At 41.5% G+C, this 15,136-nt stretch overlaps 1 protein-coding gene across 1 annotated transcript in view; it reads left to right on the top strand.

Moving 5' to 3' along the window:
- The window catches only part of PDE11A (phosphodiesterase 11A), a 284,908-nt gene that overhangs the window by 235,147 nt on the left and 34,625 nt on the right, over window positions 1-15,136 (top strand). The window contains exons 15-18 of the mRNA XM_060257021.1: window positions 30-130; window positions 9,213-9,290; window positions 11,587-11,650; window positions 15,044-15,118. Coding sequence (XP_060113004.1) covers window positions 30-130; window positions 9,213-9,290; window positions 11,587-11,650; window positions 15,044-15,118 — 318 coding nt within the window. The remainder of the gene's footprint in view (window positions 1-29; window positions 131-9,212; window positions 9,291-11,586; window positions 11,651-15,043; window positions 15,119-15,136) is intronic.

Below are 15,136 nucleotides of genomic sequence, written 5' to 3'. Positions count from 1 at the left end.
ATTTATCTTTGCTATCTCTTTCATTATAGGGTCACAACATCTTTGCTAACTTGTCCTCCAAGGACTACAGTGACCTTATGCAGCTTCTGAAGAAGTCGATATTGGCAACTGACCTCACTCTCTATTTTGAGTAGGTATTGGCATTTTCTGAATTTGACAAATTAAAATCTAAAAAGCTACAGCCCCTAATGACCTTTTAAATACCAGTGAGGGCGCATGGCACACAATACTAGAAGTTAGTATTTAAGTATCATTTGAATTATTTACTCCAATGCTCACTGGATTTTTGGCTTGCAGGCATTTAATATATATTATTTGTAGCTATTTTAAAGGTGGAACATGCCTGTTTTATAAAGTCCAAACATTTTGGTGGAAAACTAGCATTTTAAGGATCTTGTTTTCCAGTCTCAGTGATGTCTACTAGCTCACATGAACCATAGAAGGATCATAGAGTTGGAAGGGACCTCCAGGGTCATCTAGTCCAACCCCCTATACAATGCAGGAAATTCACAAATACCTCCCCCCCCCAAAAAAAAAAACCCAGTGACACCTGCTTCACACCCATGAAGCTGCCTAGACTCTTGGCCCATTAAAGTCAGTATTGTCTACACTGACTGGCAGCAGCTCTCCAGGGTCTCTGGCAGAGGTTTTTCACTGATCGTTTTAACTGAAGATGCTGGGGATTGAACCTGGGACCTTCTGCCTGCCAAGCAGATGCTCTCCCACTGGGCCATGGCCCCTCCCTGAGCTCAGGATTGTTTACTCTGACTGGTAGTAGATCTCTAATATTCTAGACCAGAGGTGGCCAAACTGCGGCTCAGGAGCCACATATGGCACTTCACACATATTGGGTGGCTCTCAAAGCCCTCACTACCCTGTCTGCCAACTTGGAAAAGGTATTTCTGTCTTTAAATCACTTCTCCAAGCCAACTGGCAGCTTGGAGAATCATTTAAAGTTAAAGTTGCTTTCCTCCCCCTCTCCCCCCTCCCTCGTGGCTCTCAAACATCTGGCACTTATTCTATTTGGCTCTTAATGTTCTAGACCAGTGTGTTGGAGATTGTTCTACTGAAGATTCTTCAGTTGGAAACAGCAGGGTCTGAATCTGGTACCAAGTATATCATATACTCTTATCTCTGAGCCACAGCCTGTCCCCTTATTTATCAGTGGACCAATATTCATATGCAAAGAAATTTGTCAATTTTTTTTTTTGTGAGCATGCTATCATACATGTGATAACTCCAGGCTATTCACTAAGCACGCCTTTTCTGATTGTTTGCATCTCTATGTGGAGGAAAGATCAATCTGCCTATTGTAGAGTTTTTAAAGGCAGAGAAGCCTGCAAGGAAAAAGCTGATATATAAACTTGATTAAATTGGTCCTTTTAAGGTTATGGATGTGTCACTGGCAACCAAGTTTGAGATAATTCATATTACAGGATTCCCCTTTACTTCCTATGGGTGTGAAAATGGGACAATGAAGAAAACTGCAGGAAGAAAGTTGATAGATCCAGGTGTGTAGTCATGTTGGTCTAAAGCAACAGAACAAAATTTGAGCACAGTAGCAACAACAACCCAACAAAGTTTTATTCAAAGTATAAGCTTTCATGTGTATGCACACTTCTTCAAATACAATGAAACGGAAATTACCATTCATACATATAGGTAGAGGGTGAGCAGTAAATTAGCATATAGCATAGTGAAGATGTTTAACAGATTCAAGGACCAAACAGGAATGACAAGCTTAGTGTATACGGTCACCATTTGTTTGGATTTAATTCCACTGGCAGGGCCAGGGGGACATAGTCAAGGGCTATTTGTCTACAAAATTATAGTCTTTCCCAAAGAAATAACTACAACCCTTATGAGGCAGTGCAAGAAGACAAAGACAGCAATGTATAGTAGTCAGTATCAACCTGCTTAAGGGAAACCTCTGCCAATGGAATAAAAACAGAGGCTTTGCTCTGTAGCTCCTGTGCGATTGAGCAAGCCTGGCAAAATGAGCTGAGACGCAGAAGGAAGCAGTACTTCTTTGAGTACCCCAAGAGTTCAGTGCCTTCACGGAACTGGGACAGGAATTTGTGGGGTGGATGTCACGGCCCAAAGACGTTGCAGCTAGGAAGAAATGTTGGGGCACACCTCCCTCAAGCATCTGTTAGCATTTGGCGAGGAGGAGCTAAAAAAGTATATACTTTGACAGCCTATGACAGCTTAGAGCCAGGGCTGCCATACCCAAAGTCCAGGGATTCGTGATATTCCACATCACATGCATTATCCACACTGTGGTTGCCTGTTCCCCTTTGGCTGCTGCAGATTCTTGTTCTGTTGTAAAATAAAGTGAGTTTTTCAGGGAGCAATCGTAAGCAGGTCTACTAAGTAGTAAGTCCCATCTTGTTGTATGGAGCCTTCTTCTAGGAAAGTGCCTTTAGAATTGCACCCTTAGACTCCCAGTGAATAGCACTGGGTATTCACCTGGATGGCCCAGGCTGGCTCCATTAATCAGATCTGGGAAGCTAAGCAGGGTCATCCCTAGTTAATGAGAGACCACCAAGAACGGCTAGGGTTGCTAGGCAGAGGCAGTCAATGGCCAGGGCCAGATTAAGGCCAACTAATGTCATAAGCAGTGATCCCTCTAAGCTGAGTTAGCTTAGAGTGAGCTAGCTCACAGTTTTTTAGTCTCCAGCTCACACATTTTTGTCTTAGCGCATGAAAAATGGCCCCAGAGCAAACTAGTTTATGCAGCAGCTCACAACTTTAATGCTAGTAGCTCACAAAGTAGAATTTCTGCTCACAAGACTCCACAGCTTAGAGGGAACACTGGTCATAAGCACAGCACAGAGGTGATGCCCGTCAGCCCTTCCACTGCTTAACTGCAGGGCTTTTTTTTTTAGCAGGAACTCACAGGAACACAGTTCTGGCTGGCTTGGTGTCAGGGCTGTAGCCTAATATGCAAATACGTTCCTGCTGGGCTTTTGCTACAAAAAAAGCCCTGTGTGAAACAAAGGTGATGTCAGGAAGTGTGGGCCGGGGTGGAATTCTAGCAGGAGCTCCTTTGCATATTAGGCCACGCACCCCTGATGTAGCCAATCCTCCAGGAGCTTACAAAAAAGAGCCTTGGGTGTGGCAGTATTCAAAGGAGCTCCTGCTAGAATTCCAGCTCTGGTGCAGCCTAATATGTAAATGAGTTCCTGCTGGGCTTTTTCTGCATCAAAAGCCCTGCTTAACTGACAGACGTTAAGACCCAAGTGCTGAAGGTGAAATAAAAGGTTAAAGGTTCCGTTTTCTTCCAAACTTTCCCTCAGGCCAGACCCCACAACTATATTAAATATAAACTTTTAAAATATATATATATATATATATATATATATATAGTAAGCAAGATAGGCAAATGATTTTCTCATAACTCATTTTTAATGCTTTTAATAAAATTCTTATAAAGGGAAAATGCAAATACAAAAATTGAAAACTATTTTAATCACCCTCCCAAAGATTATAAGGCAAAATATATATTATCTCCACTGAAACTAAATAATCTTGAGAGCATACTTTTCAATTTTGAAAATCCTCTTTCTACAGAAATCAGTGTTGGTGGACAGTTTCTTTTTAAGATTTTCCAATGGAGAAATGTCATTATTTGTACAAAATAAAACATCTTTTATTCCATTGTTTTCTAACCTCAAAGATATATAGCATTTCAACATACATGAATCAAAAGATGCAAAATAGTGCTTATTGTTGCCAACTTACGACCTTATTTATACTTTAAAAAGTTTTCTCCTCCTTTTTAAAATTGCAGTCTTAGCTCAAGTCCTCAAAACTAATCTGGCATAACAAATCTGTACCTATACTTAGCAGAGACAAGGCATCCAGCCTGTCTTGTTGCATAGTTGTTCTTCCTGCCCCCCATCCCACCTTGGTGCAAGTGATTCCACTACCTATCATTTCTTATAACAGAAAGAATACCAACAAAAGGGGATCACAGTTCATGTTACTGGCAATACAAAAAAACAAACACTACAATACACAGGCTAACAATGTTCAATAAAACTTCTCAATAGTCATGTACAACTGTTTGTATACATTATAAAGAAGTACAACTTTACAACATTACAAAAGGGTCCATCTCAATGAGCCCTCAGATATAAGCTCATCTCATCAAGGACTTCCTTAGGAGTGTTCCTATTTCCTTCAAGGTTATCAGCCTCTTTTTGCAATTCATTGTTAATGATTTCTGCAGCATCTTTACTTTCATCAAAAACTCTCATCCTAGAATAAACCATGATAATTATAACAAGATACAATACAAAGCTGAATATGGAAGTGGATAATTCTTAAATTTTTAATGAATCATTTTTAAATTTTTAACAGAAGGAATGACTGCGAAGAATATTTCATCTTCAAGGTGCCCTTCCCTTGGTGCCCTTAAGCACATGCTTATTTTGCTTCATGGTTAATGCAGGGCTGCCACCTCTGAACATCTCTTGCCATGAGGTTGCCATAAGTCAGCTATGGCTTGCCGGCACTTCTCACCACCAGTGTTGCCAGCTCTCCTGTGTCTGCTTGAAGCCTTATCCTGCCACAAATTTTGTTACTATAAGGTGCTACTGAACTCTTGCTTTTTTCTGCCGCTACAGACAGATGAACACGGCTACTCATCTTGATCTATTACCATTCCTGTTGGGGTAGCACTAAACTCTCCTTAATGATTCTTCTCTACTAGTTCCCTGATTTGGCACAACCAGGGGTGGAATTCTAGCAGGAGCTCCTTTGCATATTAGGTCACACACCCCTGATGTAGCCAATCCTCCAGGACCTTACAAGGCTCTTTTTTGTAAGCTCTTGGAGGATTGGCTACATCAGGGGTGTATGGCCTAATATGCAAAGGAGCTCCTACTAGAATTCTCTCTCTGGACCCTGTACTAAGAGCCCTGTAAGCTCTTGGAGGATTGGCTACATCAGGGAGGTGTGGCCTAATATGCAAAGGAACCCCTGCTAGAATTCTCTCTCTGGACCCTGTACTAAGAGCCCTGTAAGCTCTTGGGGGATTGGCTACATCAGGGGTGTATGGCCTAATATGCAAAGGAGCTCCTACTAGAATTCCAGCCCTGGGCACAACAAATAGGTCTGTTAACCCAGAAGTGTGTGCAGTTCAGCAGCAGCTACAAGTCACTTTTATATATATTTTTAAAGTCTTACTGCTGTTCTTTCCTTTCTGGTCTTATAATGCAGTTTGTGGAAGATGGGTGTGAGAAGGTCACTTTTCGGTCATGGCAGAAGATTTTATTTCCTTGTCAATTAATAAATTGCCTGAAGAACACGAAATAATGAAGAAAAGGAGAATTTTCATATTCCGTTCAGTTTTCTCAGGAAGAAAATTAATGTGTCTTAAATGTCAGATTCTTTATTTTATTTAAATAAGGAGCCACTCGTTTAAAAAAAAAAACACTTGTGTGGTGCTGACGCAATGCAGACTTGCATGCAAACAGTTAAGGGTAAGATTGATTTAAAGCCAATGTGCCAGCCAGTCAAGGCCATTAAAATTGTCATCACTGCGCTCTTATTCCCAGAGGGGCTGTTAGACCATCATGCCATGAATCTGCACAGAGGAATGAAAAATTCTTTCCTGCCTGTGTGACTTTGCATTGTATTAGGAAGCTTTTTTCTCTAATATGCAAGCACTTTGATACACTTTATGGGGCCAAATTTGCAAGAAAAACATATTTTGACTGTGGCCTTATAAATAATCATCATATTAAATAAACCAGGAAAAAAAACCCCAGTCATCACAGAGAAGGGGAAAAAAACCACTGAGAGGTTGACCTTAGAAGGTTGCCCATTTCTCTTAGAGACCATATTGATGGCAGCTAGCCTAGGAAGGAGGATAGGGTGTTTCTCTTCTGGTATATGCACAGTACGGAATGACCATCTGGCTGGAAGTTGTACATATTTCTAGGACCGATGTGGAGATTAGAGAATGGATGGCTACAAATCTAACGGTGCAGATTGTATGTCCATAGGACCAGAGCCCAAGACTACCTTGGAAATAATACAGTCCTGTCTTCAAGGATGGTCTTTCAACCACTTGCAAAGCTTATTACGTTCTGATGAAACATTTTCACACATGTGCAGCCATAGAAGTAATGTCATCCCATGATGCTGAACACTATAATGGAATTTGCCTTCTGCCTTCCCCCGGATCCCATGATGTTTTTCTGTGTGTGAGAGAAAGCTGATCTACATGATAAAGTCCTCCCCTTCCTCTCTTAAGGTTGTGAAAACCCTGTTACAGGACCTTTTTTTTAAGCAGGAACTCCTTTGCATATTAGGCCACACACCCCTGATGTAGCCAATCCTGCCAAAGCTTATAGGGCTCTTAGTACAGGGCCTACTGTAAGCTCCAGAAGGGTTGGCTACGTCAGGCGTGTGTGGCCTAATATGCAAAGGAGTTTCTGCTTAAAAAAAAAAAGCCCTGCCCTGTTATATGCAATGGCCAGGTGCCATAAAATGTAACACCACGTAGATCTTATGCATCCCATAAAGAGTCTCCTCTCCACATCTTTTCTGCAGTGACAAACTATTTCCAGATAGCTAGATCCAGGAGGGCAGCCATGTTGGTCTGAAGCAGTTGAACAAAGCTTACATTCTCAATAAAGAAGAAGAAGAAGATATTGGATTTATATCCCGCCCTCCACTCTGAATCTCAGAGTCTCAGAGCGGCTCTCAATCTCCTTTACCTTCCTCCCCCACAACTGACACCCTGTGAGGTGGGTGGGGCTGGAGAGGGCTTTCACAGCAGCTGCCCGTTCAAGGACAACCTCTGCCAGAGCTATGGCTGACCCAAGGCCATGCTAGCAGGTGCAAGTGGAGGAGTGGGGAATCAAACCCGGTTCTCCCAGATAAGAGTCCACACACTTAACCACTACACCAAACTGGCTCTTGGTTGGTCTTAAAACTTGGTTGGTCTTAAAAGTGCAACATGACTCCTGCTTTATTTCAAGATAGGTTGCTGTGTATATCTGCCACACAAAAATGACAAAACGTCTTGTCATTATGGTAAATTATTTCATCCCAGTTAAATAACATGGACAACTTTCCACAAAACAAGATTCGAAAGCAGAAATGGTTAAAATCCCTTTTTATCTTAATCTGGTTTAATTTGATCTGATTAAGTCACAACCCCACATTGATATCTCACAGATAACCAGTTTAGTTTTAAACCACCATTCCTTCATTGTAGCGGGGGAAAGGTTAAGGAGGGCTCAGTTCAAACATGGTTTGCACACATTTTTATTTAACCCGTGAAATCAGATACCTTTATGCAAGAAAGTTCAAGTCAAGTCATACCTTAAAGACCAACATTTTGCTGATCTTAAGGTGCTACTGGACTCGAATTTTGTTCTGTTACTATAGACTAACACAGTTACCCACCTGAAATTGTCTTAATGCAATATGTGTATCTTCTTGAAAATAGAAATCACTTTCTTTAGCTCCTTTTTGTAGCACAGGCCTACTTCAATTTGATTTATAAACCAACTTTTTGTTTTTCTAATGCTACATCCCAGGAAAGTTACATCATTTTAGTTTCTGTAAACATAGTTTATCAACATGTATTTTGACTCAAAGAGCATAATATGTCTTTATGTCAAAGTACCTTAAAGACTTTGATGATTATTATTTCTACTTTATGGTTGGAGAAACAAAGGCATGTAAGGTTTAGAGAGCTAACAAAACAAGTCATAGCTAAGTGTACTCATAGATACACCCTTCCTCCAAGCAGCTTAGAACAGCATACATGGGCTGTGATTAGACACACTAAATAATGCACTTTTAATCCACTTTCAGTGCACTTTCCAACTGGATTTTCCTGTGTGAACTGGCAAAATTCAGTTGGAAAGAGGATTGAAAATGGATTGAAAGTGCATTATTTATTGTGTGTTTTCGCAGTCATTGAGTTTTACTGTTTCAGCAGCCTTGTGAAATAGGTTTCACAGAGAGCTGGCAACTGGCCCAAGGTCATTCTCAGAGTAAGGATTTGATCTCGTCCCTCTAGTTCAATTCTAACATGTTTTGCTACTGCTGCAGACTGCCTTTCACTACCAAGGGTTGGTACATTGTGGCTTTTTCTGTTTATATATTGCTGTTTTGTACAGACTGGTTTAATTGAGCTTTTTATACTTGTTTTATTTGTATTGTAAGCCATCTTGAAGGAGAAAGGTGTCTAATAAATATTATAAATAAAATTAATTTATGGCTAATTTAAAACATTTCATTGGTCACCATGTTTCATTGGCCACCATGTGACTTTTACTTTTAATTTGTCCTTTTTTAATGCAAAGCAGTAATTCTGTATACATTTAAATTAACTGGTACTTGACCTATTTAGTACATGATCTAAGTCCCAAAATCACGTCACTTGGAGGTGCTGGCACCCCCACACGTTTGTACAGTGCAGTTGTATACTGAATGCATTTCATCCTTCTGTAAAACTATTTAAGGTTCCATAGTATCTTTTTGTGTTATCAGGGTACAATAGAAGACCATGAAACTGATGAGCTGTTGTAAAAACATCTTACAATCAATTTTTTAAATTTGAGCTCTGACCTGGATAGCCCAGGCAAGCCCGATCTTATCAGAGTTCAGAAGCTAAGCAGAGCCAACCCTGATAAGTATGTGGATCAAGGGTGGAATTCTAGCAGGAGCTCCTTTGCATTTTACGCCACACGCCTTGATGTAGCCAATCCACAAAGAGCTTACAAGGCTCTTTTTTGTAAGCTCTTGGAGAATTGGCTACATTAGGGGTGTGTGGCCTAATATGCAAAGGAGCTCCTGCTAGAATTCCACCCCTGACATGGGAGATCTCCAAGGAATATCAGACAATAATCCACCTCTCTGAAAACGTCCTAGCTCCTCTAGGGGTCACCAGAAGTCACCATGATTTCCAGGCATGCAAGCACACAGATACATAAAGCACAAAAACACTAAAATAATTTTAAAAAATAATTTGAATAGGTTGGAGCAGAGGCAGGCTGTTCCATAGGGATATCTGCTTTGGTAAGAATCCTACTTGTTATATGCTGGTACAGCATTTTATAAGAGTCCAGGAAGTTTTCGGAAGGACGATAGCCTCACACAAAAGGATGACAAAAGTTTTATCTTATAAAAGTTTTAGTCCTAGAAAATGATCCATTCCCTTACGCTGGCATGTTTTGTCACAGGAAGAGGACTGAGTTTTTTGAACTTGTCAGCAAAGGTGACTACAACTGGAGTGTTAATGGCCAGCGAGAAATATTCCGGTAAGTGAGACCTTACTTTTGTGTGAACTGCCTTTATTTTAATGTGTCTGTGGTAATATAAAAATTTGCAGCCATTGATTGAAAGGTTGAAACTCCTTCCAGTCACCTCAGAGAGCACAGATAGTCTGTACAAATATCAAGAAAGATCTGAGATTTTCAGTCTCAGAAGATATGTGCCTGTGACACGGTACTTGCTGCTTCAATGCTCTGAAAGAGCCTCCTCATGAGTGGATCCTGATCTGGTTCCAGTGCTTACCAGTGGTTTCTATGGAGATCGTTGTTACTGTGCTGACAGTTTGTCGCTCACACCAAGCATTTTTGGTAGTTCCTAGAAAATGTATGGAGACTTTAATACTGTGACCAAGATCTCTGTAATAAGTAGGGCAGTCAGTCTTCTGCTCTGGTAGGAAACCTCGGCTGATTACAGAACGGCACTTTGGGTCGATTTCCCCGTCCTCGAGGATGCTCCAACTACCTCAAAACGGCAGCACTTGGAAAGTGGTCCTTTTTCGCTTGGGCGGCACCCGGCCATCTGGAAGGCCAGAGGGTGCCTTATGAGCACCCAGGGAGCCATGAGCGGGATGCGTGAGCATTCCAGATGCTCCCCGGCCGCCCAAGGCCCCCTTCTTTCAGCGCTGTCCGGAAGCTCTGGGGTGCTCTTCTTCCGGCTGGCTTTCTTCAGGGCAGCAGCAAGCCGCCCCAAACCAGCAGTCTGGTTTCAGCTATTCTGCCCACAACCTTCATTCCCCACTTCCACTCAGTAGAGCGTGGAGAAAAATCAGTCTCGCTTCTCCACTGTGATGTCACTTCCAGTGTGAACCAGAAGTTAAGAGCGTCACTTTAGAGCGATAGTCTGAGATTCCATTCTGATGCGTTCTCCCAGAAAAAAGGCCCTGTTGGAGGTCCTTTTCTGCCAATCAAAATATTTATTGCTGAGGCTTCTGTTTACCACAGAATAGGACTACCATCTTTTATCAGGAAGCACTTGACTGTGGCACTCATTTATGGAGTTATAGATGGAAGGAAATGTTTGTCTACAGTTTTCTGTTCAGTCCCATATTGGGGCTGCGCATGAGAGATTTCCCCCCCCCCCTTGCTTAAAATTCTGCTAGGAGGTGCTGAACACTTCCTTGGAGCCATTGAAACCATTTCCCACCCAGTCACATGATCCAAGTGAGGCGTGACCCTTCCCTCCATTCCTTCTTTACCACCAACAGAATAGGTTTGTCCTGGCATCTCTCATATTTATTCAGTATCTTCAGAGCTTCTCCTACAGTCTACTCAGTGATGACAGCAAATTTCAGAGCCTCATACCAGCTTCATGCAGCAGATCTTGCAGTTCCTAGGGTCATTCACCACAACCCATACCTATACCCACCCGGAAGTCACAGAAAAGACTAAAAACTTTGCAGTATCCAGTAGCACTGTGACCTAGTATTGCGTGTATGTCAATGAAGGGATCTATTCATGTGAAGGCAAAGATTCTCCATCTTTGCGTTTTAACTATAGCATGGGTCATTGCCTAGTTTTCCATGCCATTTCACTCATTCATGATTTTAGAGTTTGGGCAGTATATTTTGACACTTCTTTATTTCCAGTGTCCTTGCTCTTCATTTGGGCTTTCTCATAGTTTTATCTGCATCATGCACTGTACATAAATGCTTTCTACAGCTGAATAGTTCCATTCTCCCAACACATATAAAACATAATTGTAGCCCTGCATTAAACTACAGTGAAACACTATAGTCCTTATAGTAAATCTCAAATTTTTACTGCAGATGAACCGTGGAAACTGCTTAAACAGTGTCTGGAATGCCTCTCATGGTTATAGCTTTTCTCTTACCCACAGTAGTCGCTTATAAGTAGGCCAATAGATTAGCCCAATCTGTATTTATTGTGTAATAATTCCTTTTCTTACATCATGGCAAAAGAGAAAAAAAAATCCTAGTTGCCCTGTATATTATAAATATTACTTTATTAGTCAAAGTGCAGCAAAATTAGTAGTCTGCAGTGATACATGTTTCTTTTGTCGCAGTCAACGGATAGCATTGAAAATTCATTATCTGATGATCTATAATGCATTAACCTTCCTGTATCTAATGGCATAAAAACTATGCTGACGGTTGAAATTCCAAACAGCACCGTCCTCTCTAGACGGAAAGAAGGCACTAATTCTGACCTTTTCTATTTTGTTTTGTTAAATTATGTATCCAGGGTGAATTTGTTTGGTAAAACAACAAAGGTTTATTCCTTGTATTTTGTTCTTTTCTGGGTCCCCCCCCCCCTTTCTTTCCAGATCAATGCTAATGACAGCCTGTGACCTTGGAGCTGCAACCAAACCGTGGGAGATTTCAAGACAGGCAAGTCATGATTAATAGCAGGGCAAGGAGAAGGAGGTACTGATGCAAGGCTTTTCCCAGGAACCTGCCATGCAAAGGGACCAAATCTGCAATCAAATTTACAACAATGTTACTGCATAAAAAAAGAGCACGGGTTTTCTGCTAGGCATGGTTTATTGCCCATTCTGTTTGTTTGTTTACTTAATAGCATCGAGAGATATTAAGGCATCAGAAGAATATCCGATTCACAACCCTATGATTATCTCTTCCACCTGTTATCAAACCATGGTGTTTAAAGAAAACTGAAGGGATCTCAATTTTTTAATTTGCTGACAGGTCCCTTTTACCACAAAATGAAGGAAAGCCTACCCTGGACCCTTAGAGGTGATCTCTCAAATGTATGGTCCGCAATTGTTTCTTAAGGCAATTCCTGGAATCTCTTTGCCAGCCATAGTAATTGTCATAAGCACTGGCCTAAGGGCTCTATTTCTATTTAGAAGGGTCATGGTTAAACCTCTGGGGCGAAATTCCATTACACATCTGCAGGGCCTCCCTTTCTCTCCTTTGTTAAGTCCAAACTGATTCTCAACTCAAAGGAATTAATACTCTTAAATTCTCATTGACCGCTAAATATAATAATACATATAATTATAATATCAAGCAATAAATAGTGGATATTTTTGTGCTAGAATATCTGTGACTTGCATGGTTGCCACATTCTAGATAGATAGATAGATAGATAGATAGATAGATAGATAGATAGATAGATAGATAGATAGATAGACAGACAGACAGAGAGACCTCGGATTCAGCTGGAGCTCACAGGAGCACAGCTTCTCAACCTTTCTGACAGTTCCACCTCCTTCCTACCTTGTCCATTGAATAGTAGGTGCAGCTGCATAACAATCCCTGGATGAACTCCACCACCTACTTTTCTACAAAACGACCCATGGATGGACGGACAGACAGACACATTCACACACACACACACATATATATACACACACACACACACACACACTCATTTCAGTTGTCTGTTTTCTCCTCCTTAGATTACATCCTTATGGGAGTATTTATCTCCTGGTCACTAAACATGATCACTTGGGATTTGTTTAATTCTCACAGATTTCAAAATAAGTATGCATCCAGCACAATCACTTGCTGCAGTCTATGCCCATGGAAGTAAATGGGCATAAACTGGAATAACTCTGCATAGAATTGCACTGTAAGGCTGGCCATTTAAGAGAAGTGCTAAGGAACAGCAAGCTTAGCCTGTAAACTGGGGCAGTGAATGACCTTCAGTGCTTCAGAACCTTATCTAGGTAGAACCACACTGTGCAGAGCCCCAAACTCTGTAGTCCATCCTTAGGAGTTTCCTGAGGGGTTGTTTTTCTACTTCCAAGGGTTCCCTCTTTTTTCTCCCTCCCCCTTCTTTGTGGTGTTAAAAATCTCCATTCTCCATCAGTGACCAAGAGTGTCTTCCTCCTCTCCTCAACTCTCCTCTCCTCTCCTCTCCTCTCCTCTCCTCTCCTCTCCTCTCCTGTCCTATCCTGTCCTATCCTCTCCTCCTGCCTTTCCACCCAATCTTGATCCCCAAGGCAGTGAACATGAAAACATTTGAACAATTTAGAACAACATTTAAAATGATAAAATAATTCAAGAAAAACACATACAGAACCAGAACTAGGGAGGAAGCCATTAACCATTGTTGAGAGTATGCCAAGTATGTAAACAACAAATGAAAAAAAAAAACACCTATAGAGGGAGACAGAGGAATCTCCCTAGGGAAGGCGTTCTAACGTTCTTTACCACATCTTTCCCGCATCAGGTTCTTGCTTCACCTTGGCTTTTTAACTGCATGGGTTTCCTCCTCCCTTACTTACCCAGGGCTCTGCAGGTAAGTAGTTGCTCTCCCATTTTTTTCAACCTTCGAGTTTTCCCTGTGTTTTTTCAGATTACAACAAAAGTAGTCTGAGAAAGCATTGGGAAAACTTGGAAACCAGGAGAGCAACAACATGCAAGAGAGACCGATGCAGCTAAGAATCCAACGTGACATGGAATCCACAGCTGGATGTGGAAAAGCCCACCGTTAAGGGCTCAGGCTAGCCCGATCTCGTCCAACCTAGACGTGCTAGGCAAGGTTGGTCCTGGTCAATATTGGGATGGGAGACCACCAAGGAATACCAGGGTCATACACAGAGGCAGGCAATGGCAAACCACCTCTGAATGTCTCTTGCTGTGAAAATCTTGCTGGGGTCACCATAAGTCGACTGCAACTTGACAGCAAAAAAAATAAGACGAACTTGAACCGTCTTGAGCCATGAAGAAAGGCAGGATGTAAACCTTTTAAATTAATAAATAAATGGTGCTTCTGTTCCCGTTCTGATTCCCATGAATGATTTCCCATGAAAGATGTGGTGTGTGTACAGTGTGCAAGGATTCAGGAAATTAATTTTGGCATGTGTAAGAGATTTACAAGCTGCAGTCAATAGTATATTGTTGACTTTATGTCACTATTCATGGAAGGCACGTTAAGGAATTATGGCAAGAACAGGAGGAAATATTTATTGGATTGCAGAGGTTCAGGCCAAAGGGCAACAGAAGTGGGCCCAATGACACATGGTGTTGAGGATCCATGACTGGATCTCCTGACATGTGTGTTGCCCACAGAAAGTAGCCACAAGAGGAATCTGTACAGCTCAATATTGTGGAAAGTGCAGGCAGTGGTCTTCTGAGTGATTTCCTCAGAAAGGAATGCCACTCAGTGCCTCACTGAAGCCTGTTCTTTTTCCATACTGGTGCATTTCAAGTCAGGGGAAACAGTGAGGAAGGGGTACCAGGATCCCCCTGCAGCCAGTTTTTACAGCTCAATCACATGTTGAGAGACCTGCCCACAGATCTCCAATTTAAGCATCATTTGGCCTCACGCTAAAGAAGTTAAACAGATCCCAGATGCATCCAAATAGGCAGCCGCGTTGGTCTGAAGTAGTAGAACAAAATAGGAGTCAATTAAAGGTGCAATTGACTCCTATTTAGATCCCAGATGCTTACATCAGGCTCATATGCTGGTAACGCTTGAGTGAGCCAGAGAATATAATCAGAAAAGGCTTCTTTCTGGGTACAGAGCGGCTTTGATCTATACTAGGTTACCTCTAGATGCCTTGCCTAGAAAAGAGTTATCCTGGTGTTTCTTAAATGCTTTTGAAACCAAGTTCAGAGTGATTTCAGAGTGTGCTCTAGGGACTGATTAAACATGTTAATTTTAGGCTGTGGCTCTGATTCCACAAGAATTCCAAGCAACAGTTGATCTAGAATCAGAGGGGCGGCTTTAAGCTCCATATGTAATCTGTCAGAAAATGCATCATTCTTAGCAAACATTAGGAAACCGCATTGACGATTTAATATGTGTTTTAGGTTGCTGAACTGGTAACCAGCGAATTCTTCGAACAAGGAGACAGAGAGAGAGTCGAGCTCAAACTCACACCTTCTGTAAGTTTTGATCGCCAA

The sequence above is a fragment of the Heteronotia binoei genome, chromosome 16, assembly GCF_032191835.1.
Source record: "Heteronotia binoei isolate CCM8104 ecotype False Entrance Well chromosome 16, APGP_CSIRO_Hbin_v1, whole genome shotgun sequence".
Lineage (NCBI taxonomy): Eukaryota > Metazoa > Chordata > Lepidosauria > Squamata > Gekkonidae > Heteronotia > Heteronotia binoei.
The sequence above is the reverse complement of the archived record's forward strand: the minus strand, read 5'-3'. Positions and strand labels throughout refer to the sequence as shown.